Consider the following 25,162-nt stretch of genomic DNA (forward strand, 5'->3'; position numbering starts at 1 on the left):
GTGTCTCTTTACAACAAGAAGGGGTGCTTTGGCGGCCTCTGCTGGCACTTCTGCTGTAAGTGCAGCACCTTCTTATTCTGCCCTCCTGTAGTGTCTTTAATTGTACAGACCACACTGTTGTGTCTGTTTAATTTGTTCAGCAGACTTAAGACAGAATGGAACCAGATCTGAAAGATTCACCCATAGTCATAATCAGTCTCAGCTTGTTCTACATGTTCTATAGTCAGAGCACACAGTTACTCCATGCCTCAAACACACCAGTACAAAGATTGCACACTGAGAGAAGACAGAGGCTCAATCCACACTAGTGTGATAAACTGCATCCTGCTGATTTTACTGGCTCAAAACTAATCTTAGTGGAGGGTCTGTTATGGAGCTCTGTTGCCGCACCTCCAGTGGGTTGTGAGAATGATACTTTTACTCAGGAGCTGAATTAACTACACTTCTTATGGTAAAAAAAAAGTGGTGACATCGTACAGTGTGTGCCCCTGGACTTGAACCCATGACCCAAGACAGGTGAAGGAGCTCTCCTAACTGCCTCACAGTTGTTCTGTCCAGATATTTATACTGTGGCAGATTGCTAAAAACACTGAAGAAGTTCCTGCAGTCTGCCGGACAACTGGGTATGCTGACAGTTGAAAGGCATTATTGCATAATTAAAATAGAAACTGAAAAAACAATAAGTGTAATACAGTCTCTGTGTGTAGAACATGAATACTGTTGCTGCCAATGAAGGACAATAATGTTTAAAAGACTGAACATGTGCTGGAGGCTCTTTCTGCTGACTGCAGTGGCTCCAGACTCCCACACAGTCATCTAGGCAGAAGGCAGTATGAAAGGTGCTCCTGCTGTCAGACTCAGCTCCGAGTCGACCCTCCTGTAGCTCTCTGCCATCACCATCAGCAGAGCTTCCAGTGGGCTCTGAGAGAGCTCTCTCTCCTACAAGGACAGTGCTCTGGGCTCTCAGGTGTCTCACCCAGCCGAGTGCTGGCTGAGCTCTCTGATCCACATCTTGTGGGCTCGGGGAGAGAAAGGTGGATAGATCTGAACTGTACATGACTGCTCCTGCACAAGGGCTTCAGATGAGAGAACAAGCACCTGCTGTTGCTTCTGTGATAAACTACAGCTGCTCCAGTCTGAAACTGCTCAAGCTGCTGTGCTGTGAGAGTCGACATTCTTTACTTTCTAACATGGATCTAGCTGATTCTCAAACTGACTTGAAACAAGGTAGAAAAATGTAATGACAAGCGGATATAGAAAATGTATTTTCATAGAGAGAAGGGAGAGAACAAAGTCCTTCCCCCGAACTGTGCCTGCTGCACCTGCAATACAATAACACTGTGAATCCCAGTGAACAGGCGAGTTCAGGTAATCTGCTGGTCTGCTGTGTCTCAACAAGAAACAGTCTGACAGATGATTCTGGAGCTGAACATCAGATGGTTCCATATATAAAGCAATTGTGATATGAATCTACCTGAACACTCGACTCCTGCGTCTTCAGAATGATCACAGTTGTGATTTCCCAGACCCCTTGATGTACAGTTCAGCAGTGTGGACTCATTCCCTCTACAGCGGACATCATCCAGAAGAATGGGGCCTCTTCCTGCTCCAAACCTGGCACCTCCTAGAGCTACAGAAGCTCCAGCCTCCCCACAGCCCACCTCTCTGCAGACAACCTGAGTATCAGACTGGTCCCAGTTATCATCACAAACTGTCCCCCACTGACCGCGGTGGTACACCTCCACTCTCCCAGAGCAGTTATTGGGCCCATCAACCAATCGGACTCTTCTTCCTGTGGATAATGATAGCAAGGATGTTCTTACACCATGACAGACAAGGACAAACATATAGAGACCAGAGTGCGCTGTAGGAGATTGACAAGACAAGGGAAGTTGATGTGGAGTACTTCCAGTTGAATGAGATTCCTTTTGTTCTGCAGCTTCAGCACACACTCCTGTTTCTCCAGCTGGTCTTTCCAAGCCTCTCCTGTGTCAACTCTGGACAGTGAGCGCCACTGAAACCTTATTCAAGAAACTGCTTGTCTGCTTTGTCTCAACAAGAAACAGTCTGACAGATGACTCTGGAGCTGAACACAGGAGATCTCAGGAAATGCCAATACAAGACTAATCTGTTGGCTACCTGATTGGTGAATTGTGTGTTTTCAGGTACATGAAGCTGATCTGATCACTGATACTGACTAGTCTGGCTCTGCTGCTGTCTGTACAGAAGGACAGAGGATCTTCTCACACATGAAAGAGATCACCAATGGGTCACAGGATCAGCAGCCCTGTTGTAGACCACGGTGTGTTTGAAATTCTCCAGAGGGCTGAAGAAACGTCTGGAGATTCATTAGAAACAATAAGCAGCACAGAGCCACAGGTGTCCTCTAGTAGAATCTATGAACTATGATCTGTGAACCTTAAGCTACATTCTGACACCAGCAGACAACTCACAACTGATGGGCAAGCTGCTGCTCAGTCTTGACAGGAATTTCTTTCTGCACCAGATTCAGTGACTTCATGTCACACTGGGACACAAGACTGTGAGTGAATCAGACTCGTACGAGGCCTTCGCTGTCGATAGACTTGCAGTTATGTCCTTATCAATAGAGTATAATTAGAGCTATTTTTATTTTCAGATTTCCTAAATGTGAAAAACATAAATACACACAATATAAATCTGGAGAGTTTCTACCTGTGCAGTCTACTCCTGCGACTTCAGAATGAGCACAGTTGTGATTTCCCAGACCCCTTGATGTACAGCTCCGCAGTGTGGGCTCATTCCCTCTACAGTAGACATCATCCAGAAGAATGGGGCCACTTCCTGCTCCAAACCTGGCACTTCCTAGAGCTACAGGAGCTCCAGCCTCCCCACAGCCCACCTCCCTGCAGACAACCTGAGCATCAGACTGGTCCCAGTCATCACCACACACTGTCCCCCACTGACCGTGGTGGTACACCTCCACTCTCCCAGAGCAGCTATTGGTTCCATTGACCAGTCGGACTCTCCTGATGCCTGTGGATGAAGACAGGAGGAAAAATCTTAGAACCAGGAGAGTAACATCATTAATTGGTACATGAGCATGAGGCATTTAAAGACAATATCCATATTCTAACTCCTTCTTCTAGTTCAGGGTCAATGGGGAGCCAGAGCCTATCCCAGCAAGCAACAGGTACAAGGCAGAGTATATTGTGGACAAGACAGTAGCCCATCGGAGGGTAGAGACAGAGACACTCACACCAGACACAGACACACACTCACAACAGGGCCAGTTTTCCCAGAAGATAATTCAACTCCCAGCATGTCTTTGGACGGTAGGAGGAATCGGAAGCAACTGGAGGAAACCCATGCGATCACAGGGAGAACATACAAACTCCACACAAACAGCACTCCAGGTCTGGGATTGAACCCAGGGCCCCAGCAGTGCGAGACAGCAATGTTGGCCACTGTGCCAACATGTCGCCTTCAGCAACAACAACATATTGAAAAGTTCAAGGGTTGGTTAAATAGACACAATGTCCTTGCTCAGGAGTACTGATCCAAGCAGACAGCATCTGTATTTCTCTAGGTTGACGTCACTCCCGGGCACCCCTGTACTCCCACTGTCCACTGCGACACCAGTGGTGTCTTCTTCCCACGTGCCCATGAGGCACCAGGTCCAGTCCAGCGGCGCCACTGGGACTGCAGTGCTGAGCCGGAACAGGAGGTGACTCAGCTGCATGCAGACAGGAGGGGAAGGGAGAGGGGGGACAGGGAGTGACTTGCAGGAGGGTGCAGCCTGCAGTCCGAGTGACACCAGCCGGGGCTCTGCTCCGCTCTGCAGGGCTTGTGACTGCGATCACCGTGTGTGTGGTGCTGCTTTCAATCAGTTACAGACCCAGCTGCTGAGTGCGTGCCTCAGTGAGTCGATAAAGCCTGTGCCTCTAAGCAGGTACTCCGATACAGGGATATGGGCCTGAATGATCTTCATGACTATTCAGGATTTGGAAAGAACTCCTAAAATGGAAAACCTGAGTAAAGATGGTCAGGGACAGGATTGCTGAAGCAGACACCAGCTGCCCCCTCAGAAGGTGGATCCTGTTCCTGAAGGAGACTCAGAAGAACGGCAAGAGAGACACAGCAGCCCCTAGGTCACTGCAGCCGTTGATGAGCCTTATTCTAGTTCCCACAGGTCTCTGCAGAAGCCTTTCGTTGTCAGGAATGACCCACTAAGCAAACGGGAGGGTGGACCCTATGCGGTACCTTGGGAGTAATACGAGAGGCGAAGTCCGAGTCAAGTTCCAAGGCCCGTGAGGAAAAAGGCAAGAGCGAAGGTATCCAAACCAGAGAAGGGCGAGACAGTAGGCGAAGTCGAGGTGAAGTTCCGTGGTAGGCAACGTTGAGTCAAAAGGCAAAGAGATTCAAAGGCGAGGCAGGTGTACTAAAGAGCAACCAATACCAAGTACTGTGTGAGGAAGAAGGGGTGTTGATTGAAGAAGTGTCGTGGTTGGCCGAATTCAGGGGGCGGTGTCGTTTAGCAGAAGTGCTCAGGGCTGGAGTGCAATTAGTGTGGGTGCGTTTCCGTGTGGGGATGCGGTGAGTAGAGGGCGTGACATTCGTCAGAAACAAACGCTCCCTCGCTCTGCGCAAGAGCTTGGCTGCTGTATCTCTCTTCAAGAGGCACTTCCTCACACACAGGAGCCTAGGCTCAGTGCACATGGACAGGTCACACTCTGCTAACACCAGAGGACGTGTCAAGAGAGAAGAAACGTCCTGCACCAGCCCGACAGATCAGACACCAGTAGGATCTGACAATGTTCAGGTGTGGCATGTTCGTGAACTGAAAGGCACGCTCCTGTCGCTCAGAAGATGTGTGGTGTGTTGGTTCTAGGATCCTACTGAGCCACATATTTGCCAGGCACTCAAATTTAACAAAAGGTAAGAAATTGCATTTCTTTGAGCTGATAAAATTCAGTTTTATCAGATAAACAATTTTGAAAAGTTAATATAACTTCATATATAAACTTTTATCAAAAGTTGTACTTGATGTTTTTGATTACCCTGTAAATAAACACACTTGAGCAAGAATCTAGAAATACTCCACCTGAACAGTCGACTCCTGCGTCTTCAGAATGACCACAGTTGTGATTTCCCAGACCCCTTGATGTACAGTTCAGCAGTGTGGACTCATTCCCTCTACAGTAGACATCATCCAGAAGAATGGGGCCACTTCCTTCTCCAAACCTGGCACTTCCTAGAGCTACAGGAGCTCCAGCCTCCCCACAGCCCACCTCTCTGCAGACAACCTGAGCATCAGACTGGTCCCAGTCATCATCACACACTGTCCCCCACTGACCGCGGTGGTACACCTCCACTCTCCCAGAGCAGTTGTTGTGTCCATCGACGAGTCGGACTCTCCTGCTGCCTATAGAATAAGACAGGAGGAAAATTCCTACACCGTGAGACAGACATCTGTGAAAGATTCTAGACTTTCTAACCAAGAGACCTCAGACAGTCCAGATTGGAAACCACATCTCTAGTACCACGATAGTCAACACGGGAACCCCCCTAGGGCTGTGTACTCAGCCCACTCCTGTTCACGCTGATGACTCATGACTGCACTGCTAAGCACATTGCAAATGACATCATCAAGTTTGCTGATGACACGACAGTGGTGGGCCTCATTAGTAACAACGATGAGGCACCATACAAAGAGGAGGTGGAGCAACTAGTGGACTGGTGCTTAAACAACAATCTATCTCTGAATGTCGATAAGACAAAAGAGATGATAATTGAATTCAGGAGGGCCCGCACTCCTCACTGCACATGAACGGCTCTCTGTGGAGACAGCCAGAAGTACTGTTTCTTGGTGGGCATATCACAGATGACCTCACTTGGACCATGAACACCACCTCCCTAGCTAAAAAAGCACAACAACTTCTCCACTTCCTGCAGAGACTGAGAAGGGCAAACCTTCCCCCTCCCCCCGTGCTGTCCACATCCTATAGAGGCACAGTACCATCGAGAGCCTCTTGACCAGCTCTATCACTGTTGGGTTTGGGAATTGTAAGGTCTCAGACCGCAAGTCCCTGTAACGAATTGTCAATCCAGCAGGAAACATCACTGGAGCCTCCCTCCTGTCCATTCAGGACATCTACCACACACACTGCACACACAAAGCCTCCAGTATTGTGGACGATCCCTCCCACCCCTCCTGCAACCTCTTTGCCCTCCTACCATCTGGTAAAGGGTATCCCAGTGTACAGTCCAGCTCCACCAGACTCTGGAACAGCTGTCAGGCCCCTCAACACCCTGGTACCTACTGCACTTCCTCCAAATCTGGAAACTTAGTTAATTTTTGCCTATGAATTTCAGGCAAACTGTCTGATGTATTCTTTGCGCAAATCTTTGCACAGTCCTGTAAGGTAAATTGCACTGTGCACATCACACTTTATTTACCTTGCACCCTGTACCCTGTCAGGAATGTCTACAGTGTATGTCTACATTGTCGATAGCATTGTCTTGTCAGTGTCTTGTCTGTATTCGCACCGTAGACCTAGAGAACGATATCTCACTCCTGTGTACTTCTATATGGCGGGACTGACAAATAAACTTCACATGAACTTAGGTAGTCCTTTAAATCTGCACACTCAGGAAAAACTCCACGTTGACAGTTCAAGCTAGTGCAGAAGGCTTTACTAAATAATATGTAATTGCTAGAACAAAGAAATGAACATTCAGATAAATTCCATACACCACTATGACTGACCAAGCCCTTTAAAAACCAATCAAAATCCCAAATTAACAAAGTGCCCTAACAACTTCCACGCAGATTCTACATAATTAAAAGTTCAGCACCCTGTGTGTCTCTTTACACCAAGAAGAGGTACTTTGGTAGCCTCTGCTAGAAGTTGCGCTGTAATACCAGCCCCTTCATAGGCTGCTCTGACACAGTGTCTATAATTGCTAAGAAGAACTGCACCCTTGTGAAGACCACACTGGGTTTAATTCCTACAGTAGATTGAAGACACAAAGGAACCGGTTCCATAAGACTCAGCCACTCTATCAGAACTAGCCTCAGCTTATTCTACATGTTCCACACTCACAGCAGTTTCCCTAGGTCTCCAATACAGCACTACAAAAACTGCACACTGAGAAACAACAGAGGCTCCATCTACACCAGGCTTCTAAACTGACTCCCACTGTTGGTATTGACTCTGTAGTGAAGCTCTGCTGCCACATCCCAAGTTCACTGTGGGAATGGCACGTTTATTCAGAAGGGGACGTGAATCAGTTCTCATGTGCTTCTGATAGAAAAGTCAGTGGTGAGCATTTTAGGGATATTAAACACAATCTAGAAAAGAACCAGGTGAAACTCACCTTCAGCAGAGGGAGTGGACTTCTGGACTGTGTCTGGTGCTGTGGAAATCAGTCACAGTCAGTAAGATACAGGCTCACACAGGCAGTGGGTTGTATGATTTCAATCACATCATAGTCATGTCACAACACTTCAGCTATTTAAGGCTGCTGTGGAGTTGCTCATTTCTCAGCCATCAAGCTGCACCTGTGATCTGCACAGCGGTGAGTCAGAAGATGACATGACGGCACCTTTCAGGTCCCACACATTGCACTGACACTGAGGCAGAGCCACACAAACACAGGGACACAAGCAGCATGAAGGACAAATACTGGGGCCCTCAAGGTCACAACACTGACAATCATCCATTATGCAGCACTGAGAGGACGCAAGCAGGACAACAGCCTGTACACACTCTATAGGACTCCAGCCCATCACAGGCACTCACACACAGTCTATACACACTCTATAGGACTCCAGCCCATCGCAGGGCACTGACACACAGTCTATACACACTCTATAGGACTCCAGCCCATCGCAGGCACTCACACACAGTCTATACACACTCTATAGGACTCCAGCCCATCGCAGTGTGTTCACACACAGTCTATACACACTCTATAGGACTCCAGCCCATCGCAGGCACTCACACACAGTCTATACACACTCTATAGGACTCCAGCCCATCACAGGGCGCTCACACACAGTCTATACACACTCTATAGGACTCCAGCCCATCGCAGTGTGTTCACACACAGTCTATACACACTCTATAGGACTCCAGCCCATCGCAGGGCACTCACACACAGTCTATACACACTCTATAGGACTCCAGCCCATCACAGGGCGCTCACACACAGTCTATACACACTCTATAGGACTCCAGCCCATCGCAGGGCACTCACACACAGTCTATACACACTCTATAGGACTCCAGCCCATCGCAGTGTGTTCACACACAGTCTATACACACTCATGAACTGAGGAAACAATGGAGGCCATGCAGACTCCACACACTGGGCGTCTGTGTCTGGAATTGAACCCAGGACCCAAGACCAGTGAAGCAGCACTCCTAACTGACCCACGGCTGTGCTGCCCAGACTGATTCCACTGGGACGATTTGATGTTTGGTCAGAAGATACGTACCTGCAGTCTCCCAGAGATCTGGGATTTCTGAAAGGGAAAAGGATTGATTTAATAATTACAGGAAAATAAACACCATGGATACAATCTGTGTAATAGAGACTGTCTCTATGTGTAGGAGATGAATACTGTTGCTGTTGATGAAGGACAATAATGTTTAAAAGACTGAACATGTCCTGGAGGCTCTTTCTGCTGACTGCAGTGGCTCCAGACTCCCACACAGTCATCTACACAGAAGGCAGTATGAAAGGTGCTCCTGCTGTCAGACTCAGCTCCGAGTCGACCCTCCTGTAGCTCTCTGGCATCACCATCAGCATAGCTTCCAGTGGGCTCCGAGAGAGCTCTCTCTCCTACAAGGACAGTGCTCTGGGCTCTCAGGTGTCTCACCCAGCCGAGTGCTGGCTGAGCTCTCTGATCCACATCTTGTGGGCTCGGGGAGAGAAAGGTGGACAGATCTGAACTGTACATGACTGCTCCTGCACAAGGGCTTCAGATGAGAGAACAAGCACCTGCTGTTGCTTCTGTGACAGACTACAGGTGCTCCAGTCTGAACTGCTCAAGCTGCTGTGCTGTAAGATTTGTTATTCTTTACTTTCTAACATGGATATTGACGATTCTCAAACTGACTTGAAACAAGGTAGAAAAATGTAATGACAAGCAGATATAGAAAATGTCTTTTCATACAGAGAAGGGAGTGAAAATCTTACCTGTAGTTCCCCAAAACTCAGCTGCACCTGCAATACAATAACACTGTGAATCCCAGTGGACAGGCCAGTTCAGGTAAACTGCTGGTCTGCTGTATCTCTACAAGAAACAGTCTGACAGACGACTCTGGTGCTGAACACAGGAAATCTCAGGAAATGTCAATATAAGACTAATCTGTAGGCTCGCTGTCCTGGTGGACTGTTTGTTTTCAGGTAGATAAAGCTGATCTGATCACTGATACTGACCAGTCAGGCTCTGCTGCTGTCTGTACAGAAGGACAGAGAGAATCTTTTCACACATGAAAGAGATCACCAACGGGTCACAGGATCAGCAGCCCTGTTGTAGACCACGGTGTGTTTGAAATTCTCCAGAGGGCTGAAGACACGTCTGGAGTTTCTTTAGAAATAATGAGCAGCACAGAGCCACAGGTGTCCTCTAGTAGGATCTATGAACTATGATGTGTGAACAATGAACTACATTCTGACACCAACAGACATCTCACAACTGATGGGCAAGCTGCTGCTCAGTCTTGACATGAATTTCTTTCTACACCAGATTCAGTGACTTCATGTCACACTGGGACACAAGACTGAGGGTTGATGGAGACTGTGAATGAATGAGACTCATATCGAGGCCTTCGCTGTCGATAGACTTGTAGTAATGTCCAGCTGAATGCAGTAAGAATTGGAATAAATGGAATGGAAAACAATTAGTTATCGCATTTTTTAACATGGAAGTGAACTATTTTGTACATTTCCAGTACGGAAACAAGGTAAACACACACTTGAAAGAGAAATCTGAAAACACTCTACCTGTACAGTCTACTCCTGCGTCTTCAGAATGATCACAGTTGTGATTTCCCAGACCGTTTGATGTACAGTTCAGCAGTGTAGGCTCATTCCCTCTACAGCGGACATCATCCAGAAGAATGGGGCCACTTCCTGCTCCAAACCTGGAACTTACAAAAGCTACAGGAGCTCCAGCCTCCCCACAGCCCACCTCTCTGCAGACAACCTGAGCATCAGACTGGTCCCAGTAATCATCACACACTGTCCCCCACTGACCGCGGTGGTACACCTCCACTCTCCCAGAGCAGTTGTTATGTCCGTCGACCAGTCGGACTCTCCTGCTGTCTGTGAACAAAGACAGGAGAGATAGCTTGCACATCATGAGAGAGACATCTGTGACAGGCTCTACCCTAGGTTAGGTATCCCTTGAATCTGCACACATGAAACCTCCATGATGACAGTTGAAGCGACTGCAGAAGACTTTGCAGCAGCCTTTGTGTGTGTTCAATCAAAGAAAAAGACCACTCTATTGAATCCCAAACACCTCTACGCCTGAGCAAGCCCTTCATATACAAATCAAAACCCTGAATAAAAACATATGGCACACTGCACTAACAATTTCAATGAATACTCTAGTTAAGTAAAAGATTATCTCCCAGTGTGTCTCTTTACAACAAGAAGGGGTGCTTTGGCGGCCTCTGCTGGCACTTCTGCTGTAATTGCAGCACCTTCTTAATCTGCCCTCCTGTAGTGTGTTTAATTGCACACAAAAGTTACACTCTTGTACAGACCACACTGGGTTTAATTTGTTCAGCAGACTTAAGACAGAAGGGAACCCGATCTGAAAGATTCATTCACAGTCATAGTCTCAGCTTGTTCTACATGTTCTATAGTCCGAGCACACAGTTACTCCATGCCCCAAACACACCAGTACAAAGATTGCACACTGAGAGAAGACAGAGGCTCAATCCACACTAGTGTGATAAAATGCATCCTGCTGATTTTAACGGCCCTATACTAAGCTTAGTGCAGAGGTTCTGTTAGAGAGCTCTGCTGCCGCAATCCCAGTGCTCTGTGACAATGAAACTTTTACTCAGGAGCAGAATTAACCATATGTGTCATGTGATTATGGCAGAAAAGGTGGTGGTGACTTCATAAAGAGTGTGTCCCAGTCTGCAACTGAACCCAGGACCAAGGCCAAGAGCTGTCACAGATTGCAGGAAGCACTGAAGAAACTTACTTGCAGTCTGCCAGACAACTGGGTATCCAGACAGTTGAAAAAGTATGAAGGCATAATTAAAATTTAGTACACACCAATGATAAATTAAGTGTAATTGTCACGCCCTCTTCAGCCAGAGGCCGCTCCTACTCTGTCCTGTCCCTAGTTCCCTACCTGCTGCCCTTCCGGTCCCTCTCTTTCCCTTGGGCTATATATCTCTGTGTCTTGCACTCTGCCCTCGCTCAGCATTGACGTTCGGATGTCCTGAGACCCGCCTAGCACCAGGTCGCCCCACGTCCGCTACCTGAGGGCATAGGCTTCTATACGGCACTCCTGAACTCTTTACACTAACAAGCCCGGGCCTTTTTCCCATTCCGCCGCTATGCATATGGGTCTTTTTCCGCTCTCCTGCTCCCCACGGTCAGTCCCTTTGGACGTCCGTGACAGAAATAGTGACAGTCTCTGTGTGTAGAACACGAATACGGTTGATGAAGGACAATAATGTTTAAAAGACTGAACATGTCCTGGAGGCTCTTTTTGCTGACTGCAGTGGCTCCAGACTCCCACACAGTCATCTAGGCAGAAGGCAGTATGAAAGGTGCTCCTGCTGTCAGACTCAGCTCCGAGTCGAACCTCCTGTAGCTCTCTGCCATCACCATCAGCAGAGCTTCCAGTGGGCTCTGAGAGAGCTCTCTCTCCTACAAGGACAGTGCTCTGGGCTCTCACGTGTCTCACCCAGCCGAGCGCTGGCTGAGCTCTCTGATCCACATCTTGTGGGCTCGGGGAGAGAAAGGTGGACAGATCTGAACTGTACATGACTGCTCCTGCACAAGGGCTTCAGATGAGAGAACAAGCACCTGCTGTTGCTTCTGTGACAGACTACAGCTGCTCCAGTCTCAACCTGCTCAAGCTGCTGTGCTGTGAGAGTCGTTATTCTCTACTTTCTAACATGGATCTTGCTGATTCTCAAAATGACTTGAAACAAGGTAGAAAACTATCATGACAAGCAGATATAGAAAATGAAGAAGGGAGTGAAAATCTTACCTGTAGTTCCCCAAAACTCAGCTGCACCTGCAATACAATAACACTGTGAATCCCAGAGGACAGGCGAGCTCAGGCAAACTGCTGGTCTGCTCAGTCTCAAGAAGAAACAGTCTGACAGATGACTCTGGAGCTGAACACAGGAGATCTCAGGAAATGCCAATACAAGACTAATCTGTTGGCTACCTGATTGGTGAATTGTGTGTTTTCAGGTACATGAAGCTGATCTGATCACTGATACTGACTAGTCTGGCTCTGCTGCTGTCTGTACAGAAGGACAGAGGATCTTCTCACACATGAAAGAGATCACCAATGGGTCACAGGATCAGCAGCCCTGTTGTAGACCACGGTGTGTTTGAAATTCTCCAGAGGGACGAAGACACGTCTGGAGTTTCTTTAGAAATAATGAGCAGCACAGAGCCACAGGTGTCCTCTAGTAGGATCTATGAACTATGATGTGTGAACCATGAACTACATTCTGACACCAGCAGACAACTCACAACTGATGGGCAAGTTGCTGCTCAGTCTTGACATGAATTTCTTTCTACACCAGATTCAGTGACTTCATGTCACACTGGGACACAAGACTGAGGGCTGATGGAGACTGTGAGTGAATCAGACTCATATTGAGGCCTTCGCTGTAGATAGACTTGTACTTATGTCCAGCTGAATGGAGTATGAATGGGAATAAATTGAATGGAAAAAAATGAGTTATCGCATTTGTTAACAGGGAAGTGAACTTCTGTTTACATGTCTAGTATGGAAACAATATAAACACACTTGAGAGAGCAGTCTGAAAACCTGTCCTGATTAATATAGTATTATGGGAGCTCTTATCATCTCATCTTTTAACATGGAAGTTAGAATTTGTGTACATTTCCTGACTTTTAAAAAAATATATACACTTGAAGGAGCAGTCTAAAATTACTCTACCTGAACAGTCAACTCCTGCAGCTTCAATATGAAGACAGTCGTGGTTTCCCAGAAGCCTTGATGTACAGTTCAGCAGTGTGGGCTCATTCCCTCTACAGTGGACATCATCCAGAAGAATGGGGCCACTTCCTGCTCCAAACCTGGCACCTCGTAGAGCTACAGAAGCTCCAGCCTCCCCACAGCCCACCTCTCTGCAGACAACCTGAGCATCAGACTGGTCCCAGTCATCATCACACACTGTCCCCCACTGACCGCGGTGGTAGACCTCCACTCTCCCAGAGCAGTTGTTGTGTCCATCGACGAGTCGGACTCTCCTGCTGCCTATAGAATAAGACAGGAGGAAAATTCCTACACCGTGGGACAGACATCTGTGAAAGATTCTAGACTTTCTGACTGAGAGACCTCAGACAGTCCAGATTGGAAACCACATCTCTAGTACCACGATAGTCAACACGGGAACCCCCCTAGGGCTGTGTACTCAGCCCACTCCTGTTCACGCTGATGACTCATGACTGCACTGCTAAGCACATTGCAAATGACATCATCAAGTTTGCTGATGACACGACAGTGGTGGGCCTCATTAGTAACAACGATGAGGCACCATACAAAGAGGAGGTGGAGCAACTAGTGGACTGGTGCTTAAACAACAATCTATCTCTGAATGTCGATAAGACAAAAGAGATGATAATTGAATTCAGGAGGGCCCGCACTCCTCACTGCACATGAACGGCTCTCTGTGGAGACAGCCAGAAGTACTGTTTCTTGGTGGGCATATCACAGATGACCTCACTTGGACCATGAACACCACCTCCCTAGCTAAAAAAGCACAACAACTTCTCCACTTCCTGCAGAGACTGAGAAGGGCAAACCTTCCCCCTCCCCCCGTGCTGTCCACATCCTATAGAGGCACAGTACCATCGAGAGCATCTTGACCAGCTCTATCATTGTTGGGTTTGGGAATTGTAAGGTCTCAGACCGCAAGTCCCTGTAACGAATTGTCAATCCAGCAGGAAACATCACTGGAGCCTCCCTCCTGTCCATTCAGGACATCTACCACACACACTGCACACACAAAGCCTCCAGTATTGTGGACGATCCCTCCCACCCCTCCTGCAACCTCTTTGCCCTCCTACCATCTGGTAAAGGGCATCCTAGTATACGGGCCAGCTCCACCAGACTCTGGAACAGCTGTCAGGCCCCTCAACACCCTGGTACCTACTGCACTTCCTCCAAATCTGGAAACTTAGTTAATTTTTGCCTAACTTCAGGCAAACTGTCTGATGTATTCTTTGCGCAAATCTTTGCACAGTCCTGTAAGGTAAATTGCACTGTGCACATCACACTTTATTTACCTTGCACCCTGTACCCTGTCAGGAATGTCTACAGTGTATGTCTACATTGTCGATAGCATTGTCTTGTCAGTGTCTTGTCTGTATTCGCACCGTAGACCTAGAGAACGATATCTCACTCCTGTGTACTTCTATATGGCGGGACTGACAAATAAACTTCACATGAACTTAGGTAGTCCTTTAAATCTGCACACTCAGGAAAAACTCCACGTTGACAGTTCAAGCTAGTGCAGAAGGCTTTACTAAATAATATGTAATTGCTAGAACAAAGAAATGAACATTCAGATAAATTCCATACACCACTATGACTGACCAAGCCCTTTAAAAACCAATCAAAATCCCAAATTAACAAAGTGCCCTAACAACTTCCACGCAGATTCTACATAATTAAAAGTTCAGCACCCTGTGTGTCTCTTTACACCAAGAAGAGGTACTTTGGTAGCCTCTGCTAGAAGTTGCACTGTAATACCAGCCCCTTCATAGGCTGCTCTGACACAGTGTCTATAATTGCTAAGAAGAACTGCACCCTTGTGAAGACCACACTGGGTTTAATTCCTACAGTAGATTGAAGACACAAAGGAACCGGTTCCATAAGACTCAGCCACTCTATCAGAACTAGCCTCAGCTTATTCTACATGTTCCACACTCACAGCAGTTTCCCTAGGTCTCCAATACAGCACTACAAAAACTGCACACTGAGAAACAACAGAGGCTCCATCTACACCAGGCTTCTAAACTGACTCCCACTGTTGGTATTGACTCTGTAGTGAAGCTCTGCTGCCACATCCCAAGTTCACTGTGGGAATGGCACGTTTATTCAGAAGTGGACGTAAATCAGTTCTCATGTGCTTCTGATAGAAAAGTCAGTGGTGAGCATTTTAGGGATATTAAACACAATCTAGAAAAGAACCAGGTGAAACTCACCTTCAGCAGAGGGAGTGGACTTCTGGACTGTGTCTGGTGCTGTGGAAATCAGTCACAGTCAGTAAGATACAGGCTCACACAGGCAGTGGGTTGTATGATTTCAATCACATCATAGTCATGTCACAACACTTCAGCTATTTAAGGCTGCTGTGGAGTTGCTCATTTCTCAGCCATCAAGCTGCACCTGTGATCTGCACAACGGTGAGTCAGAAGATGACATGACGGCACCTTTCAGGTCCCACACATTGCACTGACACTGAGGCAGAGCCACACAAACACAGGGACACAAGCAGCATGAAGGACAAACACTGGGGCCCTCAAGGTCACAACACTGACAATCATCCATTATGCAGCACTGAGAGGACGCAAGCAGGACAACAGCCTGTACACACTCTATAGGACTCCAGCCCATCGCAGGCACTCACACACAGTCTATACACACTCTATAGGACTCCAGCCCATCGCAGGGCACTCACACACAGTCTGTACACACTCTATAGCAGTGGTTCTCAAACTTTTTGGACCAGGTACCACCCCTAATCCAACCAAAGCATCCAAGTACCACCTACAAGTCATCATCCCATAGGAACCCCAGAAATTCTCAATGACCAACATGAGCGCATGTGCACACACACTCTCACATACATATAATAAATATTATAATAATAAACTTTGTTTGATATATTAAAATGTGGCTTCTCAAAGTGTTTTACAGAAAAAAAACAACAACAAATAAAACTAAAAAAACACCATTTCAGTGAGAGGGGTGAGCCTGTTTAGTCGAGCAAAGCAGATGTGAATTAATTTTTCGAGCCTTGATACAATTCACAACAGTCTTAACAGATTTTAAATCGTCGGCATTTTCTTGACGGCAAAGGTCTCGCGGTGGATGTTGCAATGAAACCATTCATTTCTGGAGCAACCTCTCTAATTCGTTCAACTACACAGCTGTGTTGGCTTGTCATTGCTCTAGCACCGTCTGTACAAACTCCGACACATTTTATCCAGTCGATGCCATTCTCTTCGATAAATTCATTCAGAAGCTGAAATACGTGCTCTCCTGTAGTTCCTGTTGGTAGTGGTTTACAGAACAGAAAGTCCTCAAGGGACGTACCCTCAAACTCGTATCTAACGTAAACGAGCGAATTGGCCAAATTGACTACAGACTCATCTAATTGCAGTGAAAAACATCTGCTCATCTTAACGCGCTCTGTCAGCGTACTTTTGATATAATCCTTCATTTCAATAATTCTATGAATGACTGTGTCTTTCAGGGGGGGCAGCAAGTCGAGCTGTTCAGCAGCTTTTTCTCCACACATAATAGTGTGGGGCTTACCTGCTTTAGCAATCCGCAAGCTTGCATTTTTCCACGTTTCCGTTTTTATTTCAGTGTTTATTTTAAGTATTTATTTCATGCGCATGGGAGAGAAACACAGAGACGCTCGGTGTATTTTTCTCAAATTAACTTGGAACAGTTCTTAAATATTTTTCTGTTATTTTTCACGCTTTCCTGTGCTCACAAGATTACCAGCGTTCGTAGCACGCATTTCTATACATTCCTGTGTTTGCAACGTTGGCATTGTTCCAAAATCACGCACATTCTCCTTTCACCCTATTTGCTGGAGATACAGTAAAAAAATTTTAATACAATTGGTCACTTGTGTCCGTAGCACGCATTCCTATAGAGTGGTATAGAATTACAGAGTATCTCTTGTGTCCACTGAAGTATTAGCGCGCACTGTATCGTAGTGCGTAGGCGGCGTATTCGACACCTATTAAAATACAAAATATGAAAACCCGTCCCGATTTTTTCAGCGCACACAACACAGTTCCAGAGTCATTCGGCGTACCACCTGGCGGACTTGTAATAATGTCCAGCTGAATGGAGTATGAATGGGAATAAATGGAATGGAAAACAATTAGTTATCACATTTGTTAACATGGAAGTGAACTATTTTGTACATTTCCAGTACGGAAACAAGGTAAACACACACTTGAAAGAGAAATCTGAAAACACTCTACCTGTACAGTCTACTCCTGCGTCTTCAGAATGATCACAGTCATGGTTTCCCAGACCCTTTGATGTACAGCTCAGCAGTGTAGGCTCATTCCCTCTACAGCGGACATCATCCAGAAGAATGGGGCCACTTCCTGCTCCAAACAAGGCTTGTCTTAAAGCTACAGGAGCTCCAGCCTCCCCACAGCCCACCTCTCTGCAGACAACCTGAGCATCAGACTGGTCCCAGTAATCATCACACACTGTCCCCCACTGACCGCGGTGGTACACCTCCACTCTCCCAGAGCAGTTATTGGGCCCATCAACCAATCGGACTCTCCTGCTGTCTGTGAACAAAGACAGGAGAGATAGCTTGCACATCAAGAGAGAGACATCTGTGACAGGCTCTTCCCTAGGTTAGGTATCCCTTGAATCTGCACACATGAAACCTCCATGATGACAGTTGAAGCGACTGCAGATGGGTTTGCAGCAGCCTTTGTGTGTGTTCAATCAAAGAAAATGAGCACTCTATTGAATCCCAAACACCTCTACGCCTGAGCAAGCCCTTCATATACACATCAAAACCCTGAATAAAAACATATGGGACACTGCACTAACAATTTCAATGAATACTCTAGTTTAGGAAAAAAGATTTCTCCCAGTGTGTCTCTTTACAACAAGAATATGAGTAACACAGATGGTCTCGAGGTGTGGAGTGTGAATACTGTTGCTGCAAATGAAGGACACCAATGTTAGCATTATTACAACTATAAAACTATAAAACGCTGAACAGGTTAACTGGGTTCCTGGAAAATTGGTGTCAGTGTGTGCGATTATGTCTGGTGTGATTGCGTGTGTCTGTTTCTGGTGTGAGTTTGGTTATCCAGTGTGAGTTAGCGTCTGTGTGTGGTGTGAGTGTGTTTGTCTTTCTCAGTGAAACAACAATATGTGTAATATAAGGAACACGTAATGGGTTTATTCCAAGAAAACGCAACGTTTCAGCCGTGGAGCCTTCTTCAGCTTTGAGAAAAACAGGACAGTAAGCAAAAGTAATGTAGCGGGAGAACAAAAGCAGAGAGAGAGGAGGAGCGAGAGGCGGGAGCAGGGGACAGAAAGAGAGGCCAATCAAGAGGTGTGAAGTCAGGATAGCTGAAGAGAGGTGTGAAATGAAACTTCCAATGAATAGAGAAAGAAAATTTAGAAGAAAGGTAATCTGTTGTTAATAGAAGGGGAAAGCTGTGATCCTAGCTGCAGGATAATTTTGGTTTCTGTAGTCTTTCTGATGTATGAGTTCGGAAAACTGTCTTTGAGAACACAGGCGGAGAAATTAGAGTGCTGTGAGAGTCGTTATTCTTTACTTTCTAACATGAATATTGCTGATTCTCAAACTGACTTGAAACAAGGTAGAAAAATGTAATGACAAGCAGATATAGAAAATGTCTTTTCATATAGAGAAGGGAGTGAAAATCTTACTTGTAGTTCCCCAGAACTCAGCTGCACCTGTAATACAATAACACTGTGAATCGCAGTGGACAGGCCTGTTCAGGTAAACTGCTGGTCTGTAGTGTCTCAACAAGAAACAGTCTGACAGATGACTCTGGAGCTGAACACAGGAGATCTCAGGAAATGCCAATACAAGACTAATCTGTTGGCTCCCTGGCTGGTGAATTGAGTACAGGTACATGAAGGTGATCTGATCACTGATATTTACCAGTCAGGCTCTGCTGCAGTTTGTGCAGAAGTACAATGGGAATCTTCTCACACATGAAAGAGATCACCAACGGGTCACAGGATCAGCAGCCCTGTTGTAGACCACGGTGTGTTTAAAATTCTCCAGAGGGACGAAGACACGTCTGGAGTTTCTTTAGAAATAATGAGCAGCACAGAGCCACAGGTGTCCTCTAGTAGGATCTATGAACTATGATGTGTGAACCATGAACTACATTCTGACACCAGCAGACAACTCACAACTGATGGGCAAGCTGCTGCTCAGTCTTGACATGAATTTATTTCTGCACCAGATTCAGTGACTTCATGCCACACTGGGACTCAAGCCTGAGGGCTGATGGAGACTGTGAGTGAATCAGATTCATATAGAGACCTTCGCTGTGGACAGACTTGTAGTTATGTCCTGATCAATAGAGTATTATGGGAGCTATTGCTATCTCATTTAATAACATGGAAGTTCACATTTTGTACATTTCCTGAATGAAAAAATATAAATACACACTCAAAAGGGTAGTCTGAAAACACACTACCTGAACAGTCAACTCCTGCGTCATCAAAATGACCACAGTTATGATTTTCTAGACCCCTTGTTGTACAGCTCAGCAGTGTGGACTCATTCCCTGTACATTGGACATCATCCAGAAGAATGGGGCCACTTCCTGCTCCAAACAAGGCTCGTCTTAAAGCTACAGGAGCTCCAGCCTCCCCACAGCCCACCTCTCTGCAGACAACCTGAGCATCAGACTGGTCCCAGTCATCATCACACACTGTCCCCCACTGACCGCGGTGGTACACCTCCACTCTCCCAGAGCAGTTATTGGGTCCGTCGACCAGTCGGACTCTCCTGATGCCTGTGGACAAAGACAGGAGAGATAGCTTGCACATCATGAGAGAGACATCTGTGACAGGCTCTACCCTAGGTTAGGTATCCCTTGAATCTGCACACATGAAACCTCCATGATGACAGTTGAAGCGACTGCAGAAGACTTTGCAGCAGCCTTTGTGTGTGTTCAATCAAAGAAAAAGAGCACTCTATTGAATCCTAAACACCTCTACGTCTGAGCAAGCCCTTCATATACACATCAAAACCCTGAATAAAAAGATATGGCACACTGCACTAAAAACGTCAATGAATACTCTAGTTAAGTAAAAGATTATCTCCCAGTGTGTCTCTTTACAACAAGAAGGGGTGCTTTGGCGGCCTCTGCTGGCACTTCTGTCGTAAGTGCAGCACCTTCTTAATCTGCCCTCCTGTAGTGTGTTCAATTGCAAACAAAAGTTACACTCTTGTACAGACCACACTGGGTTTAATTTGTTCAGCAGACTTAAGACAGAAGGGAACCCGATCTGAAAGATTCATTCACAGTCATAGTCTCAGCTTGTTCTACATGTTCTATAGTCCGAGCACACAGTTACTCCATGCCCCAAACACACCAGTACAAAGATTGCACACTGAGAGAAGACAGAGGCTCAATCCACACTAGTGTGATAAACTGCATCCTGCTGATTATAACCGCTCTATACTAAGCTTAGTGCAGAGGTTCTGTTAGAGAGCTCTGCTGCCACAATCCCAGTGCTCTGTGACAATGAAACTTTTACTCAGGAGCAGAATTAACCATACGTGATTATGGCAGAAAAGGTGGTGGTGACTTCATAAAGAGTGTGTCCCAGTCTGCAATTGAACACAGGACCCAAGGCCAAGAGCAGACACAGATTGCTGGAAGCACTGAAGAAACAGACAACAGGGTATCCAGACAGTTGAAAAACTATGAAGGGATAATTACTATTTAATACACACCAATGATATATTAAGTGTAATAGCGACAGTTTCTGTGTGTAGAACATGAATTCTGGTGCTGCCAATGAAGGACAATAATGTTTAAAAGACTGAACATGTCCTGGAGGCTCTTTCTGCTGACTGCAGTGGCTCCAGACTCCCACACAGTCATCTAGGCAGAAGGCAATTTGAAAGGTGCTCCTGCTGTCAGACTCAGCTCCGAGTCGACCCTCCTGTAGCTCTCTGCAATCACCATCAGCAGAGCTTCCAGTGGGCTCTGAGAGAGCTCTCTCTCCTACAAGGACAGTGCTCTGGGCTCTCAGGTGTCTCACCCAGCCGAGTGCTGGCTGAGCTCTCTGATCCACATCTTGTGGGCTCGGGGAGAGAAAGGTGGACAGATCTGAACTGTACATGACTGCTCCTGCACAAAGGCTTCAGATGAGAGAACAAGCACCTGCTGTTGCTTCTGTGACAGACTACAGCTGCTCCAGTCTGAAACTGCTCAAGCTGCTGTGCTGTGAGAGTCGTTACTCTTTACTTTCTAACATGGATATCGATGATTCTAAAATGACTTGAAACAAGGTAGAAAAATATAATGACAAGCAGATATAGAAAATGTCTTTTCATACAGAGAAGGGAGTGAAAATCTTACCTGTAGTTCCCCAGAAATCAACTGCACCTGCAATACAATAACACTGTGAATCGCAGTGGACAGGCGAGTTCAGGTAAACTGCTGGTCTGCTGTGTCTCAACAAGAAACAGTCTGACAGATGACTCTGGAGATGAAAACAGGAGATCTCAGGAAATGCCAATACAAGACTAATCTGTTGGCTCGCTGTCCTGGTGGATTGTGTGTTTTCAGGTAGATAAAGCTGATCTGATCACTCAGGCTCTACTGCTGTCTGTACAGAAGGACAGAGAGAATCTTTTCACACATTAAAGAGATCACCAACGGGTCACAGGATCAGCAGCCCTGTTGTAGACCACGGTGTGTTTGAAATTCTCCAGAGGGACGAAGACACATCTGGAGTTTCTTTAGAAATAATGAGCAGCACAGAGCCACAGGTGTCCTCTAGTAGGATCTATGAACTATGATGTGTGAACCATGAACTACATTCTGACACCAGCAGACAACTCACAACTGATGGGCAAGCTGCTGCTCAGTCTTGACATGAATTTCTTTCTGCACCAGATTCAGTGACTTCATGTCACACTGGGACACAAGACTGAGGGATGATGGAGACTGTGAGTGAATCAGACTCATATAGAGGCCTTCGCTGTGGATAGACTTGTACTTATGTCCAGCTGAATGGAGTATGAATGGGAATAAATTGAATGGAAAAAAATGAGTTATCGCATTTGTTAACAGGGAAGTGAACTTCTGTTTACATGTCTATTATGGAAACAATATAAACACACTTGAGAGAGCAGTCTGAAAACCTGTCCTGATTAATATAGTATTAAGGGAACTCTTGTCATCTCATCTTTTAACATGGAAGTTAGAATTTGTGTACATTTCCTGACTTTTAAAAAAATATATACACTTGAAGGAGCAGTCTAAAATTACTCTACCTGAACAGTCAACTCCTGCAGCTTCAATATGAAGACAGTCGTGGTTTCCCAGAAGCCTTGATGTACAGTTCAGCAGTGTGGGCTCATTCCCTCTACAGCGGACATCATCCAGAAGAATGGGGCCACTCCCTGCTCCAAACCTCGTACTTCTTAAAGCTACAGGAGCTCCAGCCTCCCCACAGCCCACCTCCCTGCAGACAACCTGAGCATCAGACTGGTCCCAGTCATGATCACACACTGTCCCCCACTGACCGCGGTGGTACACCTCCACTCTCCCAGAGCAGTTATTGGGTCCGTCAACCAGTCGGACTCTTCCGCTGCTACCTGTGGATTAGGACAAGATTTATATTCTTAGACCATGAGAGAAAAGCCTGTGACAGGCTCTTCCCTAGGTGAAGTAGCTCCTTGAATCTGCACACATGAAACCTCCATGATGACAGTTGAATCAACTGCAGATGGCTTTGCAGCAGCCTTTGTGTGTGTTCGATCAAAGAAAAATAGCACTCTATTGAATCCCAAACACCTCTACGCCTGAGCAAGCCCTTCATATACAAATCAAAACCCTGAATAAATACATATGGCAAACTGCACTAACAACTTCAGTTAATACTCTAGTTAAGTAAAAGATTATCTCCCAGTGTGTCTCTTTACTTTCTAACAGGAAAATTACTGATTCTCAAACTGACTTCAACAAGGTAGAAAAATGTAATAACAAGCAGATATAGAAAATGTCTTTTCATATAGAGAAGGGAGAGAACAAAGTCCTTCCCCAGAACTGTGCCTGCTGCACCTGCAATACAATAACACTGTGAATCCCAGAGGACAGGCGAGTTCAGGTAAACTGCTGGTCTGCTGTGTTTCAAAAAGAAACTGTCTGACAGATGATTCTGGAGCTGAACATCAGATGGTTCCATATATAAATCAATTTTGACATGAATCTACCTGAACAGTCAACTCCTGCGTCTTCAGAATGACCACAGTTGAGATTTCCCAGACCCCTTGATGTACAGCTCAGCAGTGTGGACTCATTCCCTCTACAGTGGACATTATCCAGAAGAATGGGGCCACTTCCTTCTCCAAACATGGCACTTCCTAGAGCTACAGGAGCTCCAGCCTCCACACAGCCCACCTCTCTGCAGACAACCTGAGCATCAGACTGGTCCCAGTCATCATCACACACTGTCCCCCACTGACCGCGGTGGTACACCTCCACTCTCCCAGAGCAGTTATTGGGCCCATCAACCAATCGGACTCTTCTTCCTGTGGATAATGATAGCAAGGATTTTCTTACACCATGACAGACAAGGCCAAACATATAGAGACCAGCGTGTGCTTTAGGAGATTAACAAGACAAGGGAAGTTGATGTGGAGTACTTCCAGTTGAATGAGATTCCCTTTGTTCTGTAGCTTCAACACACACTCCTGTTTCTCCAGCTGCTTTCCAAGCCTCCCCTGTGTCAACACTGGGCAGTGAGAGACACTGATACCTTGTTCAAGAAACTGCTTGTCTGCTGTGTCTCAACAAGAAACAGTCTGACAGATGACTCCGGAGCTGAACACAGGAGATCTCAGGAAATGCCAATACAAGACCAATCTGTAGGCTCCCTGATTGGTGAATTGTGTGTTTTCAGGTACATGAAGCGGATCTGATCACTAATACTGACCAGTCAGGTTCTACTGCTGTCTGTACAGAAAGACAGAGAGGATCTTCTCACACACAAAAGAGATCACAGACGAGTCTCAGGATAAGCAGCTCTTTACAAACCACAGTGTGTTTGAAATTCTCCAGAAGGCTGAAGACACGTCTGGAGTTTCATTAGAAATAATGAGCAGCACAGAGCCACAGGTGTCCTCTAGTAGGATCTATGAACTATGATCTGTGAACCATGAACTACATTCTGACACCAGCAGACAACTCACAACTGATGGGCAAGCTGCTGCCCAGTCTTGATATGAATTTCTTTCTACACCAGATTCAGTGACTTCATGTCACACTGGGACACAAGACTGAGGGCTGATGGAGACTGTGAGTGAATGAGACTCATATTGAGGCCTTCGCTGTGGATAGACTTGTACTTATGTCCAGCTGAATGGAGTATGAACGGAAATAAATGGAATGGAAAATAAATGAGTTATCGCATTTCTTAACATGGAAATGAACTATTTTGTACATTTCCAGTATGGAAACAAGGTAAACACACACTTGGAAGAGAAGTCTGAAAACACTCTACCTGAACAGTCGACTCCTGCGTCTTCAGAATGATCACAGTTGTGATTTCCCAGACGCCTTGATGTACAGTTCAGCAGTGTGGACTCATTCCCTCTACAGTAGACATCATCCAGAAGAATGGGGCCACTTCCTGCTCCAAACCTGGCACTTCCTAGAGCTACAGGAGCTCCAGCCTCCCCACAGCCCACCTCTCTGCAGACAACCTGAGCATCAGACTGGTCCCAGTCATCATCACACACTGTCCCCCACTGACCGCGGTGGTACACCTCCACTCTCCCAGAGCAGTTATTGGGTCCGTCGACCAGTCGGACTCTCCTGCTGCCTGTGGAATAAGACAGGAGAGATAGCTTGCACATCATGAGAGAGACATCTGTGACAGGCTCTACCCTAGGTTAGGTATCCCTTCAATCTGCACACCTGA

General features: G+C 46.3%; 1 protein-coding gene across 21 annotated transcripts in view; it reads right to left on the minus strand.

Annotated features, from left to right (window-relative positions):
* Positions 1-25,162, minus strand: part of LOC148660362 (scavenger receptor cysteine-rich domain-containing protein DMBT1-like) — a 68,173-nt gene that overhangs the window by 26,450 nt on the left and 16,561 nt on the right. For 12 of the 21 annotated variants that reach the window (XM_088634267.1, XM_088634261.1, XM_088634265.1 and 9 more), the window contains exons 11-27: positions 24,743-25,063; positions 23,454-23,771; positions 22,512-22,835; positions 21,592-21,618; positions 19,693-20,013; positions 18,908-18,934; positions 17,461-17,781; positions 15,439-15,477; positions 13,166-13,486; positions 12,236-12,262; positions 9,997-10,317; positions 9,187-9,213; positions 8,483-8,509; positions 7,360-7,398; positions 5,084-5,404; positions 2,695-3,015; positions 1,475-1,792 (exon numbers count right to left, since the gene is read on the minus strand). In XM_088634267.1, coding sequence (XP_088490393.1) covers positions 1,475-1,792; positions 2,695-3,015; positions 5,084-5,404; positions 7,360-7,398; positions 8,483-8,509; positions 9,187-9,213; positions 9,997-10,317; positions 12,236-12,262; positions 13,166-13,486; positions 15,439-15,477; positions 17,461-17,781; positions 18,908-18,934; positions 19,693-20,013; positions 21,592-21,618; positions 22,512-22,835; positions 23,454-23,771; positions 24,743-25,063 — 3,420 coding nt within the window. The remainder of the gene's footprint in view (positions 1-1,474; positions 1,793-2,694; positions 3,016-5,083; positions 5,405-7,359; positions 7,399-8,482; positions 8,510-9,186; positions 9,214-9,996; positions 10,318-12,235; positions 12,263-13,165; positions 13,487-15,438; positions 15,478-17,460; positions 17,782-18,907; positions 18,935-19,692; positions 20,014-21,591; positions 21,619-22,511; positions 22,836-23,453; positions 23,772-24,742; positions 25,064-25,162) is intronic. The other 9 variants (XM_088634252.1, XM_088634253.1, XM_088634248.1 and 6 more) reach the window with 9 other exon arrangements.

Source organism: Lepisosteus platostomus, chromosome 6, assembly GCF_059453375.1.
Source record: "Lepisosteus platostomus isolate fLepPlt1 chromosome 6, fLepPlt1.hap1, whole genome shotgun sequence".
Taxonomy (NCBI): Eukaryota; Metazoa; Chordata; class Actinopteri; order Semionotiformes; family Lepisosteidae; genus Lepisosteus; species Lepisosteus platostomus.